At 41.9% G+C, this 20,431-nt stretch overlaps 1 protein-coding gene across 5 annotated transcripts in view; it reads left to right on the top strand.

Moving 5' to 3' along the window:
- LOC143022121 (nuclear valosin-containing protein-like) overlaps window positions 1-17,393 on the top strand; it is a 170,363-nt gene extending 152,970 nt beyond the window's left edge. For all 5 annotated transcript variants that reach the window (XM_076180131.1, XM_076180130.1, XM_076180134.1 and 2 more), the window contains one exon: window positions 17,223-17,393. In XM_076180131.1, coding sequence (XP_076036246.1) covers window positions 17,223-17,378 — 156 coding nt within the window. In that variant the 3' untranslated portion in view covers window positions 17,379-17,393. The remainder of the gene's footprint in view (window positions 1-17,222) is intronic.
- Window positions 17,394-20,431: the final 3,038 nt, after the last annotated feature.

Below are 20,431 nucleotides of genomic sequence, written 5' to 3'. Positions count from 1 at the left end.
CATAGCAGAACACCCACATACACCAGGAAATATAAAAAACAAAAACAAAAATTCTCTCTTCTCATCTTCCAAAACCACCAAATACCAGCCTCCAGAAACATATTCATAATCGCATCACTCACTGCTCCATTAACACACTAAAAAACAACACATTGCTACATGCCAGACCCCCTGATATCCATCCCTCTCAATACTCTCTCTCACAAAATGACTGAGTCCACCTGGCCAGACTGTGATGTGGCCACCACCCAGCCCTTCAAAGCTACCAGAAGAGACTGGATGACTGCATTGTGGACAAATGCCCAGGATGTAACACTTCACCCCATTCTATTCAACATGTTATGGAAGACTGCATTATACACAATCATGCATGCAAACAACACAACATACACTCCATAAAGAATTTGTGTGAAAACATCCGTTTTGGCCATGGCACTCCTTGGGGAGACGGGACCGCTCGGACCGACAGTCAAGGGAACAACAACAACTGGACAAAAGAACACAAATGCATATCTCATCTCTATATCAACAACACTTTAATACCACACACACACATACATATGCCAAAGCCATTTTTCACCCTTATAAGGGAGGTAGTCAAAAAACAAAGGTATAATAATCACTCCCACCCATTCAATCCCTATCACACTCCACTCCCCTCCACCCTCTTCCCTATCTCTTATCTTGGCACCTCCTAGATGATGGGTCATCCCTGCATCTTATCCACTGCCCTGGGTCAGAAGCAGTGTTGCAAGACACAGTACATCCACAGCAAGGCTGCTTCATTAAATCGGCGACCCCCCCTCCATCCCCTCATGCACAAAAGAAGATGGGGAAAAATCCCTTCGGGCTGCGTCAAATTTTTCTCGCACAATCCCTCACCCCCCATCCCCCACCTGTTCCACCTCATGGATCACAATATCATCCATATACAACCATTCTCCATTCAGCCCTGTCTTCTGTCCTCTCCTGTCCTTTCTCAACAGACATTCCCCTCTTCCCCAAAGCCCCTTTTACCCCATCCATCCATCTCATCCTAGGTCAACCCCTCATATTCACCCCCCCCACATCTGCCTTCCATACCTCTTTTACTAGTCTTTCATCACTCATTCTTTCCATGTGTCCAAACCATCCCAGTATTCTTTCATCCACCCTATCTCTCAACTCCCTTCCCCCCCCCGTTCTCCTCCTCACCTCCTCATTTCCCACTCTATCCAGCCTAGTAATACCTATCATACTTCTCAGACACCTCATCTCAAACATCTCTTATGTTCCATGTTTCTGTCCCATACAGTACTGTTGGCACAATCACTCCTTCATACAATCTCCTCTTAGCAACCATTCCCAAATGTCTATTTCTCATTACACTTTTTAGTCCACCAAGGCATTTACTCGCTTCTCTCAATCTACATTCTACCTCCACTCCTTTTCCTGCCACATTCGCACTCAAGTATCTAAAGCTGTCCACTTCTTCCAGTCTCCCTTAACCCCTTCCATAGGGTGCCGCACACGTAGGCGTCATGAGGAGCAAGTGGATTCGCGATGCTGCCATATTGGCGTCTTGATTATATTTATTGTAGTTGCCCCTGTGTTTTTACATTCTCCCTAATCTGCTCTTAATCCCATTCTCTGTGGTTTTCAAAATTCACGGGTGAAAGAGAGAACGATCGATATAAGCCGTGACTATATTTTATGATGCGAGTATTATTACGACACGTCGTACGGCTGGCATTGGCTGCTGCCCGCGAGATTTAAGTCCCGTAGTGAAGTGGTTAATACTCACTTCCAGTCTGCTGCCACTTTCTCCCCTTGTACATCTCATCACCTTACTACCCACATTTATCTTCAACTTCATTCTTTCACACACTTTCCCAAACTCTGTCACTATAACTTCCTCAGTTCCTCCTCAAATCCTGCTACAAGCGTAGTGTCATCTGCAAACAACAGCTGGGTTATCTCCCACTTTTCTCCATTTTCTTTAACCATCTCCAATTCCTGACCCACCACCCTTGCATTTATCTCTTGCACTACCCCATCCATGTACAAATTGAACAGCCAGGGGGACAGCACATCCCTGACAAAGTCCCACATTTACCTCAAACCACTCACTCTCTCCATTTCTAATCCTGACACATGCTCTACTACTATCGTAAAAACTCCTGTCTACCCTATCATAAGCCATTTCCAAATCCATAAAAGCCCAAAAAACATCCTTACCTTTTCCTATAGCTTTCTCACATATTTGTCTTACCACAAAAATCTGATCTACACAACCTCTACCTGTCCTAGACCCACACTGTTCCTCACCAATTACTCCCTCTGTTCCTCTCCTAATCCTCTCAATCAAGACCCTCCCATAAGCCTTCCCAACTACACTTAACAAGCTAATCCTTCTGAAACTACTACACTCACACTTGTCCCCTATACATGCACTCCTACAGTCCTTTGGCATCCTACCCTCTCATCTCATCACCTTACTTTTGCCCACATTTATCTTCAGCTTTCTTTCACACACCTTCTCAAACTCTGTCACTAACTTCCTCAATCCCTCCTCTGATCCTGCTACAAGTGCACTGTCATCAGCAAACAACAGCTGGCTCACCTCCCACTTTTCTCCATTTTTTTTAATCATCTCCAACCCCTGACCCACTACCCTTGCATTCACCTCTTGCACCACCCCATCCATGTAAAGATTGAACAGCCAGGGTGACATAACACACCCCTGACAAAGTCCCACCTTTACCTCAAACCATTCACTCTTTCCATTTCTAATCCTAATGCAAGCTCTACTACTCTCATAAAAACTCTTGACTGCTCTTAACAGCTTTCCTCCTATCCCATATATCTGTAGTACCTCCCACAGTGCCTTCCTGTCTACCCAGTCGTAAGCTTTTTCCAGATCCATAAAAGCCCAAAAAACATCCTTACTTTTTCCTATAGCTTTCTCACATATCTGTCTTACCACAAAAATCTGATCTACACATCCCCTACCTGTCCTAAAACCACACTGTTCCTCACCAATTACTCCCTCTGTTCCTCTCCTAATCCTCTCAATCAAGACCCTCCCATAAGCCTGCTCAACTACACTGAACAAGCTGATCCCTCTGAAACTACTACACTCACACTTGTCCCCCTTTCCCTTGTAAAGCGGAACTATACAGGCACTCCTCCAGTCCTCCGGCACTCTACCCTCTCTCCAGCAAACATTAAATAACCTCACCAACCAGTCCACCATAACTGTACCTCCTTTCTTCAGACATTCTGCATGGCATCCATCCAACCCAGGTGCCTTACCTGCTTTCATCATCTTAACAGCTGCTTTCACTTCATCTTTCCCTATATCTCCTCCAATTTCCTCACTCATCACACTCATTTTCTTAGCGCTTCCCACTGCAACTACCTTTCCCTCCCTATCCTCCTTCACATTTAGCAACTCCCTAAAATACTCTGCCCACCTTCCTCTCACTGCCTTCTCTTCCATTATCATCTCTCCATCAGCACCTTTTACCTTTTCTTCTCTACTTGATTCGCCTCCTCTTCCTCTTTTAACTTCCTTCCAAAACATCTTTTTATTACTTTCAAAATTTTCTGTCATACTCTTACCCCATTTCACATCTGCTCTCCTCTTTGCTTCCTTTATCTTATGCTTAACTTCCTTTCTCTTTACTTTGTACCTCTCATAGGATTCCCTCATCCTAATTTGTAGCCAATCTATGAATGCCTGCTTCTTCTCTTCTACACCCTTCTTTGCTTCCTCATCCCACAAATACAGTGTTTAAGAAGAAAGTCAAGCATAAGTACACATGGGAGAGGGTGGTGGATGGAAGGGTGGCAGATAGAGCATTAATGGACTATATAGTGGTGCCCAGGAGTATGGTAGGAAGAGTTAAGGATGTACATGTTCAAGTGGGGGAATATCAAATCATTTCCTGGTGGAAGGTAAATTGAGAGTGGAGAAAGAGGAAAAGGGCAGAAGGTAGGGTGGTACTTAGAGTGAACTGCTTAAATGAGGAAAAAAAGGAGAATGAGTATAAGAAGTTGAGAGAGGAGTGGGAGAGAGTAAAGGATAGAGTAGAACTAGGAGTGGAGGAGGAATGGGGATGGAGGAGGAAATAGAAAGAAGGTGGAGGACATGTCGTTTGAGATAATTACTCCCAGGTCTTTTTCAGATCCCACTTTCTTTACCTCTTTAGTTCCAATATATTGTTCTAATATTTTTCTTTTCTTTTTTTTTTTTACTTTTTCCGAACTCCATTATGCTACATTTCTTAATGTTGAAGTCCACTTCCCACTTCTGACTCCATTTCCAAACCTTGTTCAGGTCTCTCTAGTGATTCACAGTCCATTTCGGTTTTCACCCTCCTCAACAATTTACCATCATCTGCAGAGAAGCTCATGTAACATTTCACATCATCGTCCATGTGATTCACGTAAACAGCGCATATTATTGAAGCCATTACAGATCTTTGCAGAACTCCACTAATCACTCTTTCCAACCTTAATACTTTTCTCTGAGTACTACTATCATTTTTCTACCATTCAGGAAATCTTCCATTTAGTTTAGGAGGTTGCCTTGTATCCCTCTTATGTTTTCCAGTTTTTTAATAAATTTTTGTGTGGTACTTTGTCGAAGGCTTTCTGTAAGTCTAGGAAAGCACAATCAACCCATCCCTTTCTTGTATTATATCTATTAGTCTTGAGTAAAAACAGATTAAATTTGTGGTACATGATCTTCCCTGTCTGAATCCAAATTGTCTTGGGTATTATATTGTTGTCTTCCAGGTGTTTTACCCATCTGTTCTTGATAATTTTCTCAAATTTTGACTACAGTGCTTGTTAGTGAGACTGGTCTGTAATTAGTTGTTCTTCCTTGTTTCCTCCTTTATATATTGGTACAATGTTGGTATTTTTCCTTCTTTGAGTGAGCATGTATATTTTGTCCCTTAGTTCTTTTTTGCATTCTTTTAGTATCCAGTTTGTAATTCCATCTGGGCCGTGTGATTTCCTAATGTCAAGGTTTGTTAATTGCTCTGTTATTTCTTTTTGTGTTTTTATTATTTCCCTCATGGGGGAGATCGCACTTCACTTCCTTCGTCCCAATGCTGTACTTTTTCTTTTGTGAAAACCAACTTGAAGTAATTGTTCATGATTTTGGCCATTTCTAGATCTGTGTATTCTATATTTCCTTGGTGTATAGTTGGGGTTGTGTGATTATCACCTCTGGGGATGTATTTCTTGTCTGTTTTGTATGGTTGTATTAAAAGTGTGCACAGCAGCATCTATGTGATTGGTGTACTGTTTTGTGTCTTGAATTGTTGTTCCATTTCTTCAGTGAAAGCATTCCAGTGTGCTTTTTAGTAATTGGTGTATGTGTGTCTGTGGCCAACTGTGGTGTTTTGTATTTTGGTGGTGGTGATTGGAAGGTGGTCAGATCCAAGGGCTCCCACCACTGTTCATGAGGTTGTTGGGCTTAAGTAGGAGGAACAGAAGGAGAAGAGAGGGTATAGAGGGCTTCATGGGTGATATATATTTACATACATACATATACCAAGGCTTTTTCCCTCTTACAAGGGAGGTAGCCAAAAAGGAAAAGACATAAAATCATTCCCACCCATTCCATCCCTGAATACACTCCACACCCCTCCACCCTCCCTCTTATCTTAGCACCTCCTGGATTACAGGTCATCCCTGGTAGTGAAATTATGAAATGTGGGTGTTTTTTGGGAGTGTCATAGTGTTGTTTAAGGAAGTGTTCGAGTTCATGTTTTTTTATGCCATCATTGTTATCTTCTAAGATGTTGTGTGTTCTGTACATGTTGTAGGTTGCTGCACATGGTTAGGGTACTGATGGGGGAAGATTAGGATCTGGGTCAGGAGGGAAAGGGCAGGGGGAAAGGGGATAGCAAGGGTGGGGTGTGGGTAAGGATGCAGACTGGGTATGGGTTGGTGAGAGTGAAGTTATGGGTGGGCAAATAGAACAGGTCCAGGTGTTTGTGTATTGTTTTATGTCAGTAAGTATTTACCTGCATTTACCTAGTTGTATTTTACGGGATGGGAGCAATGCTCTTTGTGACCCATTTTCATATCTCTTCACATCCAATTTATTTTTGAACTCGTGTATAGTTGTTGTTGTTGTTGTTCCCTAGACTGTCTGTCCGAGCAGTCCCGTCTCCCCAAGGAATGCCACAGCCGAAACTGGGTTTTCCCACAAATCCTTTATAGAGTGTATGTTGTGTTGTTTGCATGCATGATTGTGTATAATGCAGTCTTCCATTATGTGTTGTATGGTATGGGGTGAAGTGTTGCATCACCACAAACACATCACACATCACACCCGCTACACTACATAGCAGAACACCCACACACACCAAGAAACATTCAAACAACACCCAAAGACCTGTATCACACACAGATACTCTCTTCTCTTCCTCCACAACCACCAAATACCAGCCTCCGGAAACATATTCATAATCATATCACTCACTGCTCCATTAACACACTGAAAGACAACATACTGCTGCATGCCAGACCCCCTTATATCCACCCTTCTGAATCCTCTCGCCCACGAAAGGACAGAGTCCACCTGGCCAGACTGTGGTGTGGCCACCACCCAGCACTTCTAAGCTACTCGTGTATAATTCTGGCATTCACTGTATAGTTTGTTCCAGACATCGATTACTCTGTGCGGGAAACTGTTCTTTTTCAGGTCGCTTCTATAACTGTCCTTCTTTAGCTTTTTATCGTGTTCTCTTGTTTCTCTCTTGTCCCATTTCAATAGGTCATCTCTATCGAGAACTTCCATCCCTTTCATAATTCTGAAGATGGTCAACAGGTCGCCTCTTTCCCTTCTCTGCTCCAATGTTGACAGCTGTAATTTCTCCAATCTTTCATATGTCAAATTTGATAGTGTGGGTGCCATCTTTGTCACCGCTCTTTAGATTCTTTCTAATTTCTTTGTGTTTTTCTTTGTGCTTGGTGCCCACATTGATATAGCATATTCTAGTTTTGGTCTTATCAATGTAGTAATTATTTTCTTAACCATCTCTTCATCCATGTAGTCGAAGGCCACTTTCATTGATCTTAATAAGTTGTAAGTCTCTCCGAATAGTTTATTTACATGTTTGTCAGGTGTCAAGTCACTTGAGATGATTACTCCTAGGTCCCTCTCTGAGTTTACTTTCTTTACTTCTTTGTTTCCAATCGTATATTTTCCCGAAACTCTGTTTTTGCCTCTTCCAAATTCCATTATGCTACATTTCTTGATGTTGAAGTTCATCTCATATTTCTGGCTCCATTCCCATACTTTATCCAGGTCATCTTGTAGTGATCTGTGTAATATTTTAAACAATTATTTTAGCTCGGTATTCGTAAACAAAACACCTCAAAGTGAACTCCAAACTGAAACCTGTGAAAAGTCTAGGGTAAACTTACTACAGTAAATATAACAAAAGAAAAAATTAAAAGGTGTATAGAGAAACTCAAAGTTAATAAAACACCAGGGCCTGACGGTTGGCATCCAAGAATCTTAAAGGAAATGAAAAATGAGATTGGTGTTCCATCAGAAATTATTTTCAAGAAATCCATCATATTCGGAGATGTCCCAAGAGAATGGAAGCTAGCTAACGTTACTCCCATATTCAAAAAAGGTGACAAAAAGAAACCAAATAACTATAGGCCTATAAGTTTGACTTCAATCGTAGGAAAAATAAAGGACACTATCATCAGTGATGCTATCGAACATCATTTAGAAAGTAACCATTTGATAAATGATAGCCAGCATGGTTTCAGACGGAAACTTTCTTGAGTGGCTAACTTACTCGAATTCTACAACACAGTTATCTCAAATTATGACAAAAAACAATATAGATTTAATATATCTAGACTTTGCAAAAGCTTTTGATACTGTCCCCCACGAAAGACTACTTACTAAATTAGCTTCACACCGAATAAGTGGTAATCTATTAAGTTGGACTAGTAATTGGTTGAATGATCAAAAACAGAGAGTTGTTTTAAATGGAAAAACTTCTAGGGCCACTTCTATTCATACATACATACATACATATACCAAGGCTTTTTCCCCCTTCCAAGGGAGGTAGCCAAAAAGGGAAAGGCATAAAAACACTCCCACCCATTTCATCCCTAAATACACTCCACACCCCTCCCACCCTCCCTCTCATCTGAGCACCTCCTGGATGACGGGTCATCCCTACACCCTGCCCACCGCCCTGGGTCAGAAGCAGTGTCGCAAGACACAGCACATCCACAGCAAGGCCGCTTCATTTAATCGGCGACCCCCCCTCTCCGTCCCCCCTTGCATATAAAGAGAGGACGGGGAGAAATCCCTTCGGGCTGCGTCAAAATTTACTCACGCATACTACCCCACCCCCCCGCCCATTCCTCCTCATGCAATCACAACATCATCCATATACAACCATTCTCCACTCACCTCTGTCTTCCGTCCTCTCCCTTCCTTCCTCAACAGACATTCCCCTCTTCCCCAAAGCCCCCTTCACCCCATCCATCCACCTCATCCTAGGACGTCCCCTCATGTTCACTCCCTCCACATCTGCCTTCCATACCTCTTTTACTAGTCTTTCTTCACTCATTCTTTCCATGTGTCCAAACCATCCTAATATTCTTTCATCAACCCTATCTCCCAAATCCTTTTTCACCCCTGTTCTCCTCCTCACCTCCTCATTTCTCACTCTATCCAGCCTAGTAACCCCCACCATACTTCTCAGACACCTCATCTCAAACACATTCAAACTCCTTCTCTCTTCTTCTCTTATGTTCCACGTTTCTGCCCCATACAGTGCTGTTGGCACAATCACTCCTTCATACAGTCTCCTCTTCGCATCCATTCCCAAATGTCTATTCCTCATTACACTCTTCAATCCACCAAGGCATTTACTCGCTTCTCTCAATCTACATTCTACCTCCACCTTCACTCCACCTTTTCCTGCTACACTTGCACCCAAGTATCTAAAACTATCCACTTCCTCCAGTCGCTCTCCCTTAATGTTCACTTCCAGTCTACTGCCACTTTCACCCTTCTATTCATAGTATATATAAATGATATAGACCATGGACTAAAATCTACTGTTTCCAAATTTGCTATGATACTAAACTATGCGGAATGGCAAATGATCACTTAAACCAATTAGATATTCAAGAACATTTAGATAAATTACAGCAATGGTCTGAAAAGTGGCTGATGAAATTTAACACAAGTAAATGCAAGGTGATGCACATAGGTAAAAGTAACAGTAAGTACAATTATAAGTTATTTGGAAATTCATTAACAAAAGTGAATAGTGAAAAAGATCTTGGCATAATTATCAGTAACGATCTCAAATCATCCAAGCAGTGTATTTCAGCCTCTTCTCTAGCAAATAATATTCTAGTACTGATTGCTCGATCTTTTGACTTCAAAAGTCCATCACTCATTAACAAGCTATATAAATCATTAGTTCGTCCACATTTGGAATATGCTGTTTCTGTATGGTCACTGAATCTCATTAAAGACATTGACAGACTGGAAAAAGTACAACGGTGAGCCACAAAACTTATTCCAAGTTTAAAAGATAAATCATACAAAAATCGACTAAAACATATTAATCTGTTTTCCCTAAAAAAGCATAGACTCAGAGGTGACTTGATCCAGGTCTTTAAAATTTTAAAGGGAATTGACAACATCAAACAATGGTCTCAAACTGTCCGAAAATAGAATCAATTTGGAAGTGGGTAGAAACAACTTCACCAACCGTGTAGTTAATGAATGGAATAAACTTCCTGCAGAGGCAGTGCAATGTAGTTCTGTTTGAAGCTTTAAAAATCATTTAGATAAACACCTAAGCAAGATGCTGTAATGATTATTATTTATTTTATATTATTTGTTTTTGTTTTGTTATCTGTAAAGGTTGCAAAGAGGAGAGCAGATGTGAAATGGGGTAAGAGTTTGACAGAAAATTTTGAAAGTAATAAAAATATGTTTTGGAAAGAAATTAAGAGAGGAAGAGGAGGCGAATCAAGTAGAGAAGAAAAGGTAAAAGGTGCAGATGGAGAGATGATAATGGAAGAGAAGGCAGTAAGGGGAAGATGGGCAGAATATTTTAGGGAGTTGCTAAATGTGAAGGAGGATAGGGAAGGAAAGATTGCTGCAGTGGGAAGTGCGAAGAAAATGAGAGTGATGAATGAGGAGAATGGAGGAGAAATAAGGAAGGATGAGGTGAAGGCAGTTTTTAAGATGATGAAAGCAGATAAGGCACCTGGTCTGGATGGATGCCATGCGGAATGTCTGAAAAAGGGAGATAAAGTGATGGTGGACTGGTTGGTGAGGTTATTTAATGTTTGTTGGAGAGAGGGTAGAGTGCCGGAGGACTGGAGGAGTGCCTGTATAGTTCCTCTTTACAAGGGAAAAGGGGACAAGTGTGAATGTAGTAGTTTCAGAGGGATTAGCTTGTTGAGTGTAGTTGGGAAGGCTTATGGGAGGATCTTGGTTGAGAGGATTAGGAGAGGAACAGAAGGAGTAATTGGTGAGGAACAGTGTGGTTTTAGGATGGGTAGAGGTTGTGTAGATCAGATCTTTGTGGTAAGACAGATATGTGAGAAAGCTATAGGAAAGGGGAAGGATGTTTTTTGGGCTTTTATGGATCTGGAAAAGGATTATGATAGGGTAGACAGGAAGGCACTGTGGGAGGTTATGCAGATATACGGGATAGGAGGAAAGCTTCTGGGAGCTGTCAAGAGTTTTTATGAGAATAGTAGAGCTTGTGTCAGGATTGGAAATGGAGAGAGTGAGTGGTTCGAAGTAAAGGTGGGACTTCGTCAAGGATGCGTTATGTCGCCCTGGCTGTTCAACTTATACATGGATGGGGTGGTGCAAGAGGTAAATGCAAGGGTAGTGGGCAAGGGATTGGAGATAGTTAAAGAAAATGGAGAAAAGTGGGAGGTGAGCCAGCTATTGTTTGTGGACGTATGAGAGGTACAAAGTAAAGAGAAGGGAAGTTAAGCATAAGATAAAGGAAGCAAAGAGGAGAGCTGATATGAAATGGGGTAAGAGTAGGAGCCAGCTGTCGTTTGCTGACGACACTGTGCTTGTAGCAGGATCAGAGGAGGGATTGAGGAAGTTAGTGACAGAGTTTGAGAAGGTGTGTGAAAGAAGAAAGTTGAAGATAAATGTGGGCAAAAGTAAGGTGATGAGATGTACAAGGGGAGAGAGTGACAGCAGGCTGGAAGTGAGTATTAAGGGTGAAAGACTGGAGGAAGTGGATAGTTTTAGATACTTGGGTGCGAATGTGGCAGGAAAGGGAAGAGTGGAGGTAGAATGTAGATTGAGAGAAGCGAGTAAATGCCTTGGTGGATTGAAAAGTGTAATGAGAAATAGACATCTGGGAATGGATGCTAAGAGGAGGTTATATGAAGGAGTGATTGTGCTTACAGCATTGTATTGGGCAGAAATATGGAACATGAGAGAAGAAGAGAGAAGGAGTTTGAATGTGTTTGAGATGAAATGTCTGAGAAGTATGATAGGTGTGACTAGGCTGGATAGAGTGAGAAATGAGGAGGTGAGAAGGAGAACAGGGGTGGAAAGGGAACTGGGAGATAGGGTTGATGAAAGAGTATTAGGATGGTTCGGACACTTGGAAAGAATAAGTGAAGAAAGATTAGTAAAAGAAGTGTGGAAGGCAGAGGTGGAAGGAGTGAATATGAGGGGACGTCCTAGGATGAGATGGATGGATGGGGTGAAAGGAGCATTACAAAAGAGAGGAATGTCTGTGGAGGAAGGATGGGAGAGGACAGAAGATAGGGGTGAATGGAGAGGGGTTGTGTATAGATGATGCTGTGATGCATGAAGGGGAGTGGGTGGTGGATGGGGGGTGAGGAAGTGTGTATGAGGAAAAAAAAAAAAATTGACACAGCCCGAAGGGATTTCTCCCCGTTTTCTCCTTTTCAGCATGGGGGGACGGAGAGGGGGGGTTGCTGAATTTATGAAGAGGCCTTGCTGTGGATGTGTTGTGTCTTGCAACACTGCTTCTGACCCAGGGCAGTGGACAGGATGCAGGGATGACCTGTCATCCAGGAGGTGCCAAGATAAGAGAGAGGGAGGAGTGTGGAGGGAAGTGGAATATATAGGAAATGGAATGGGTAGGAGTGGTTTCTATGCCTTTTTCTTTTTGGTTACCCCCTGTGTAGGGGGAAAAAGCCTTTGGTATATGTATGTACATACACTACTACAAATTTTCTGCTTTTCATCTTTTTGTTGGCAATTTTAATCATAATTACTTCTGTATTTCCCTGACCTTCGATTATCTTTGTCACATTCAAACCTTTTTTGGTCAATATCATGACACCTCTGTTTTTTGCCCAGTGGTTATATAAACAATGCCCCACTATGCTTGTTGTTGTTGTTGTCGTTCCCTAGACTGTCTGTCCAAGCAGTCCCATCTCCCCAAGGAATGCCACAGCCGAAACTGGGTTTTCCCACAAATCCTTTATAGAGTGTATGTTGTGTTGTTTGCGTGCATGATTGTGTATAATGCAGTCTTCCATTATGTGTTGTATGGTATGGGGTGAAGTGTTACATCCTGGGCAGCTGTTCACAATGCGGTCATCCAGCCTCTTCTGGTAGCTTAGAAGTGCTGGGTGGTGACCGCACCGCAGTCTGGCCAAGTGGACTCTGTCCTTTCGTGGGAGAGAGGATTCAGAAGGGTGGATATCAGGGGGTCTGGCATGCAGCAGTGTGTTGTCTTTCAGTGTGTTAATGGAGTGGTGAGTGATATGATTATGAATATGTTTCCAGAGGCTGGTATATGGTGGTTGTGGAGGAAGAGAAGAGAGTATCTGTGTGTGATACAGGTCTTTGGGTGTTTGAATGTTTCTTGGTGTGTGTGGGTGTTCTGCTATGTAGTGTAGCAAGTGTGATGTGTTTGTGGTGGCTGCGGCAAGTGTTTGTGTGCCTCTCATGTAAATGGTCTGTAGGTGTTGTATTTGTGCAGCCTGTAATTGTTTTTATGCTTTGTTTTGTATGATTTGAAGGGTGTTGTGGTGTGTCTCACTGAGATTAGGAGCCCATGCACGACTCGCATAATTCATCACTGAGCGTATGCATTGTTTGTATATTGTTGTGTTAGTTTCTTTGTTTTGTCCAAATGTTGTTCCAGTGATTGACTTAAGTGCGTTAAGTCTAGGTGTGCATTTGTTTTTTATGTTTGTGATGTGTTGTTTGAAAGACATGGATGTATTGTATGTTACACCAAGAATTTTTTATGTGTTTGTGTGTGGTATTAGAGTGTTGTTGATGTAGAGATGAGGTATGTATTTGTGTTCTTTTGTCCAGTTGGTGAGAAGTGTTGCTGTAGATTTGGTTGGAGCTATTTTGAGTGTGTTTGTGATGAACCATGTGTTGAGTGTATCAAGGTATGACTAGATTATTTCTGCAGCTTTGTCTGTGTTACGATGTGTGCATGTGATTGTTATGTCGTCTGCGTAGGAAGAGATTTGTATTTCTGAGGTGTCTGGTGTGGGTAAGTCATGCATGTATAGATTAAAGAGCATGGGGGATAGAACAGAGCCCTGTGGTACTCCATTCTTAATGTTTCTGATGTGCGATGATTGGCAATTATATGACACATAAGCATTCCTACCTGCCAGATAATTGGCCCGCCATCTTTTGGTGTTATTGTGCATGTCTGTGTTATATATTTTATTTTGTTAGGTTGTGGCGGGGGATAGCATCAAAAGCTTTACTAATGTCTAATGTTATAAAAAGTGTTCTGTGGTGGGGCCTATCTGAATTGATGCCATCTAAAATTCTTTGTGTGAGGTTTATCAGAAGAGTGTGGAGTGTAGTGGCCTAAAACCGTGTTGTGAGTCAGCAAGGGGGGTATGTGGTGTGACAAGTTGAAGTATTAGGTGTTCAATGACTTTAGAGGGGGTGCAGAGAAGTGTGATTGGGCGGTGCGATGTTGGGATTGTTGGGTCTTTGTTCGGTTTTTGAATGGTGATTATTTTACCATGCTCCCAGATGTCGGGTATAGTGTTGTGTGAATAGCTGTAGTTTGTAATGTTTGTGAGTGCGTGTATACCTTGTGGTCCAATGTGTTTTAGGTGGATGAGTGCTTGAGATTATGTATTATGTGATTTGTCTGACTGTCTATGAAGGGTCTGTGGGAAAGTCTTTCTTACGTCGAATAGTGTGTAGGTCGTTAGGGTGAGAAGTGAGATGGCTTGTCTGTGCAAAATGATTTATGAGAGTGTTTGCTTGTTGTCTGTTTGAGGGTAGATTGTCCGTTGTTGTTATTATTGCTGCATGAGAGCATGTTGGTGTTACTGTTGGATAGTGTAATGCTGTTGAGTGTTTTGTACAATTTGCTGGTGTTTGTTTTGTGATCTAGTGTATTGATAAAGTTTTGCCAATTTTGTGTTTTTTGTTCGTGTATTTTATTGGCAATCACAGTGTTTGTATTTGGTCTGCTATATTTTGAGGGATAGGTGTGGGGGTATTGTGTTTAAGTGTGTCTCATTGTCTGATGAGGCCTTGGATTTCTGGTGTGAAGTTGGGGTTGTGTGATTTTCTGTTCCCTCTAGGGATGTATCTCTTGTCTCTATTTTGTATGATTGTATTAAAAGTAAGCACAGCATTGTTTATGTTTGTGATTGGTGTACTGTTAAGTGTTTCAAAATGTTGTTCTGTCTCTTCAGTAAAAGCTTCTCAGTTAGCTCTCTTGTAATTGGTGTATGTGTGTCTGTGGCCAACTGGTGTGCATCTTGTTTTGGTGATGATGATGATTGGAAGGTGGTCAGAACCAAGGGTTCCGACCACTCTCCATGATGTTGTTGGGGTTAGGCAGGGGGAGCAAAAGGTGATATCAGGAGAGGAGGGAGTGCATAGGGCTTGGTGTGGGATATGTGTATGATTATGTGTGTTGTTCATGATAGTTAATGAGTCAAACTGAGTCTGTATATCAAGCCCTCTATCTGTGTCAGGGTTGTCAACATACCAGGCAGACGACTTGGCACTGAAGTCACCACCCATGATCAGGTTGGGGATTGAGGCTAGTTGGCTAAATTGAGGCCTGAAGGTGTTTGGAACTGTGGGGGATGATTGGGGGGGAATGTGCATGTTAACTATTATCAGTGTTGATTTGTTGCCTGTGCGGATTTGAATGGATTGGATTTCTGTAGTGTTATCTGTGGTAGGGAGGAGAATTTTTTTTGTGGCACTTGTGTCCACAAAACAGATGGAGTGGTGGATCAGAGTGATGAGTCCACCACCATTGCCGTCGGTCCGGTCTTGTCTGTTGGTGGTGTAATTATGAAATGATGGTGTTTTGTGTGAGTGTCTTAGTTTTGTTTCTTGTATAATTGCAATGTGTATGTAGTTTTGTTTAAGAAAGTGTTCGAGTTCATGTTTTTTCGTGTTAATACCATCAATGTTGTGTTGTAATATGTTGATGTTGTGTGTTCTGTATGTGTTGTATGTTGCCGTTTGGGGTTGAGGTTGGGGTGTTAATGGGGAAGGTATAGGATCTGGGTTAGAGTGGGGGAAAGGAGAGATTGGGGACAAAGGAAGGGGAGTACTGATTGGGGATAAGGGCAAAGGGAAATTGGGAGTGGGTAAGGGTGCTGGCTGTGGTTGGGGAGGTGGGAGTGGGGTTACTGGCAAGTAGAACATGTCCAAGTGTTTGTGAATTGGTTTGTGTCAGCAAATGTTGTACAAGTGAGGTGGGCCCAGTTTTTGCACATTGCACTGAACTGAGCCCTTTGTCTGCTCGAGGTAATGGGTTTAGAGCATGTTGGGCATGTGTATTTTGTGGTGGGCCCAGGATTGCTCTCTACATCTCCGGCTAAAAGTAGAAGAAGAGGGGTGATCGCTGGAAAATCACCCCTCGGTGCAGAAAAAACGTAACATTGCACGTTGAGAAAAGGGATTGTGGTACTCCCCAAGGTAGTCATAGCTCCTGTTGGGGATCAGTGCCTCCTGCGTAGAGCTGGTGGCCAGGGCTGGTTGCCGCCGTTTGGCCCCCAACTCTTGGGGTTGGGGGGTGGTCCCACGATGTAGACGCTGCGGCTCCAGGACCCCACTATTCTTGTTAATAGCGGTCCTTTCAGTTTTGTCTCTACTATCCCCATGATGTCAGGTTTTTCTGTTTCTAGATAGTCATTTAGTTCGTTTATTCCAGAGATCATACCATCGATGTTTGTGTATGCCACTTTTATTTTCATATTTTCTTTTTTGGTTTGTTTCCTTTTTTTATATATATATATATATATATATATACAATTTTTTCAGTCTCAAATCCAGCACTCTCCAAAGAAACTCATTTTTGTTCTGTCTCTGTTCTCTTTTCAGTTCTATCACTTGCTTCAATTCTGAGTGCTTTGTCTTTCTCTTTTTCCTCATCATTCATTTCCTTTTTTATTTTTATATTTTGAATTTCTTGCTATTAGCCAGTTTGACCGCTTTTGATAATATTTCCTCAGCCATCATTTGTGCAAGTGATGTGGGCCCATTTTTTGCATGAGTTGCATTGAATGAAGCCCTTTGTTGGCTCAAGGTGATGGGTTTGGAGCATGTTGGATATGTGTATTGAGCAAGTGAGTGATTTGAGATGAAAGTGTAATGTCATGTTTGTGGATGGGGTTGTATGGGAAATAAATGTGAGAGTAAGGGGTAGACTGGAGATATGGAAATATGAGAGTGGAGGGAAGTAGGAGGTGAGTCAGTTTTTGTTTGTGGATATCATTGCATTCATGGCTGAGTCATAGGAGGGTCTAAGGCACCCAGTGGCAAAGTTTGGGAGAGTATGCCAGAGAAGAATGTTGAAAGTAAATATGGGCAAAAGGAAGGGGGATAGAAAGGAAGCTGATAGATGGAGTTGATAAAAAAGTACTAGGATGGTTTGGGCATGTGGAAAGAATGGGTAAAGATAGACTAGTAAAAAAGCATGTAGAAGGCAGGTGCATGGAGTGAACTTGAAGGGAAGACTGAGAATGAGATCTCAGATGGGGTGAAGGAGCATTGGGGAAGAGGAGGATGTGTTGAATAGGGTTAAATGGGGGGAACAAACTAATTCCATCCATGTTTCTTTGGGTTTTAAGAATGAATAGACCTGTTGGTAATTGCTGGTTTGGTGACCCTCTTCTTAGGGAAATTTGTAACATGAAAATGTATGTTTTTATTATGTGCTCTTAACTTATAGATATTTATTAATCAACAGGAACAGCGACGTTACAGAAAGCTGCACAGCAGCTTGGGAATGAAGAAATTTGTTGAAGGATTGGATGATGAAACTCACAAGTCTGCTTGTGTGGGAGAAAATACAGCTGTAGAGTCAAGCAGTTCAGATATCAATTCTGGCCTACACATTAAGTGAATTTTGTTCATTGCTATCCCCCATTGTGGCATAGCTCCCATTAGAGGTTCATAAAGACATAAAGTTCCAGATCACCTTTTTATTAACCTTCTCTTTCTATACTTTATTCACAGATATTGAATGTTGTTTCAGCAAGAAGGAATGCTGGTTACAATATTGTAAACTGTAAATGAGAGTGGGGATGGAAAGGGAGCTGGCAGGTATGGGATGGTTTGAGCACAAAGACTGAGTGAAGAAAGATTAGCAAAAACTAAAGTTTGGAAAGCAGAAGTGGAGGGAATAAACTTGAAAGGACAACCAAGGATGAGATGGATGGATGGGGTAAAAGGGGCATTGAGCAAAAGGGTCTGTTGAGCAAGGAAGGGAGAAGGCAGGGGATAGGGGTGAGTGGAGAAAGATTGTGTATGATATTTTGACACGGCCTGAAGGATTGCTCCCCATCTTCTATATTTTCCACATGAGGAGATGAGGAGGGAGAGTCACTCTGTAAGTGAAGTGGCCTTGCTTTGGATGTAATGTCTTGCTCTATTGCTTCTGATTCAGGCAGTGGACAGAGATAGGGATGACCCTTCATCCAAGAATATTGACTATTAAATTTATACATTCAAAACCCCATACAGTGTGAAAGATCAAGAATGGGGAGGAAGAGGAATTTGATGCATACAGTCTTCAGACTGGTGGGGGGGAGGGGAGGTTCACTCCTATCAAACTGTTGCCCCAGGGGTTTTCTGCAGGAGACCTACAGCTCCTGGGTAACTGGCAACAGCCACCATATTGGTACAGAAGTCACTCAAGAAACAAATACTGTGGTCAGGATACTAGAAAAGGCAGCATTGGGTGAGGTTCTGTGTCTTCGGTGTGATGATTGCACATAGGACAGGTTAATTCCATTGGTAGTATTGTCATGTGTTGGTACTATTTCATTATTTGGTGTGGCATGAATTATGGTTCGTGGGTGAGGATGGGAAGGTGCATAGAAAATATAGCAAAATTCTGTTTGTAAAGTAAAGAATGGCATGGTGGTTGTTTTCTGTAATTACCTGTCCTCATACAATGATTGTGGGTCCTACTTTGGCTCTGTGATGGATGAAACTGTTAATGTACTCTGCATGAAATACTTCAATGTGGCTAAAGTCAAGCAGAAGGACTTAGGAGAAGAATGGGATAGAATACTATTGATTAATATATGCAAGACAGTTTTACACTTAAGGGAATTTATCAATATATCAAAGGCTCTTTCCTACTAAGAAAGGAGGTAGCCAAGTCAAAACACATATTCTCCCACCCATTCCACTCCCATCCATCACCCTTTCCTCCCTCTCATTTTAGCTCCTTGTGGATGACAGGTCATCCCTGTATCCTGCCCACTGCCATTGGTCAGAAGCAATGCAGCTAGACACAGTATATTCACAGTAAGGCCACTTCATTTAATTAGCAAATCTACTTTTTTGTCCCCTCATCCAGAAAAAGAGAAGACAGGGAGAAGTTCCTTTGGGCTGCATCAAAATATCATTCACACATAACCACTCTGCCCTATTCCCTGCCCCCTCCCATCTGTGCATCACAGCATCATCTATACACAGCCATTCTCCACTTGCCCCTATCTCCTGCCTTCTCCCTTCCCTCCTTAACAGATATTCCCCTCTTCCTCAAAATCCCTTTTACCCCATCTATCTCATTCTTGGTCATACCCTCAATTCACCCCATCCACACCTTTTTTCCAAATATTTCTTCATTCATTCTTTCTATATGTCCAAATCATTCCAATAGACTTCCATCAGCCTGATCTGTCATCTCCTTTTCCAACCTCACTCTCCTCACCTCGTTTGTCACTATCCAACCTTGTAACCCCTACCATACTTTTCAGACATTTCATCTCAAACACATTTAAACTTCTCTGCCTCTCTTAAATTCTATGTCTCTTCTCCATACGGTGCTGTCAGCTCAACCACCTCTTCATACAATCTCCTCTTTGCTTCCATTCCCAAATGCCAATTTTTCATTACAATTTCTAATCCCCCAAAGCATTTACTCACTTCTCAATCTACAATTTACCTCCACCACTCCTTTTCCTGCCACATGCGACCTCAAGTACCTAAAACTGCCCACTTCTTCCAGCCTCTCTCTTTTAGGACTTCCATTTTGCTGCCATCCTCTCCCCTTGCACATCTCGTCACCATTTACTCACATTTACCTTCAACTTTCTCCTATCGCATACCATCCCAAACTCCGTCACTAACTCCCTTAATCTCTCCTCTGACCTTGCCACAAGCACAGTGTCATCAGGAAACAACAACTGGCTTGCCTCCCATTTTTCTCCATTTTCTTTAGCTCCAGTCCCCTGCCCCTTATTCTTGCATTTATCTCCCACATCACATCCATGTATACATTGAACAACCATGGCAACATGACACATCTGTGATGCAGATGCACCTTTATCTCAAACCACTCTCTCTATTTCTATTTCTAACACAGGCTCAACTACTCTTGTAAAAACTCTTGACTGCCCTTAACAGCTTTCCCCCAATCCCCTATATCTGCAAAACCTCCCAAAGTTCCTTCTGCCTACCATTTCACAAACCTTTTCCAAATCCATAAAGACCCCCCCAAAAAAAAAAAAAATCCTTAACATTTCCTAAAGCTTTCTCACATATCTGTCTTGATATTGACCAAAAAGGGTTTAAATGTGACAAAGACAAATATAATGTGGAATTAATTGTAATTAAAGTTGTAAATAATGATATGAAAAGTAGAAAATTTGTATATGTGCCCCCAAAAACACAGGCCTGATCTGATAGTGATCATTCCAAATTACTGGAAAACACAAAGAACAAAGAAACACTACTTGAGTTACTGAAAGAGGGTGGTAACATGGTAATTATGGGTGACTTTAACACAAAGGAAATAATCTGGGAAGAAATGACAGTAAAAGGGGGAGAAGAACTTTGGAACAACACGCTACTAGGTTTGACTATCAAATATACCTGAACACAATGGGTTAAGGAAAATACTAGATATTGAAACAATGAAGAACTGTTGAAACTAGACTTAAT

Source organism: Oratosquilla oratoria, chromosome 43 (genome assembly GCF_046742065.1).
Source record: "Oratosquilla oratoria isolate Oo_2021 chromosome 43, ASM4674206v1, whole genome shotgun sequence".
Taxonomy (NCBI): Eukaryota; Metazoa; Arthropoda; class Malacostraca; order Stomatopoda; family Squillidae; genus Oratosquilla; species Oratosquilla oratoria.
This window is presented reverse-complemented; position numbering and strand designations above follow the sequence as displayed.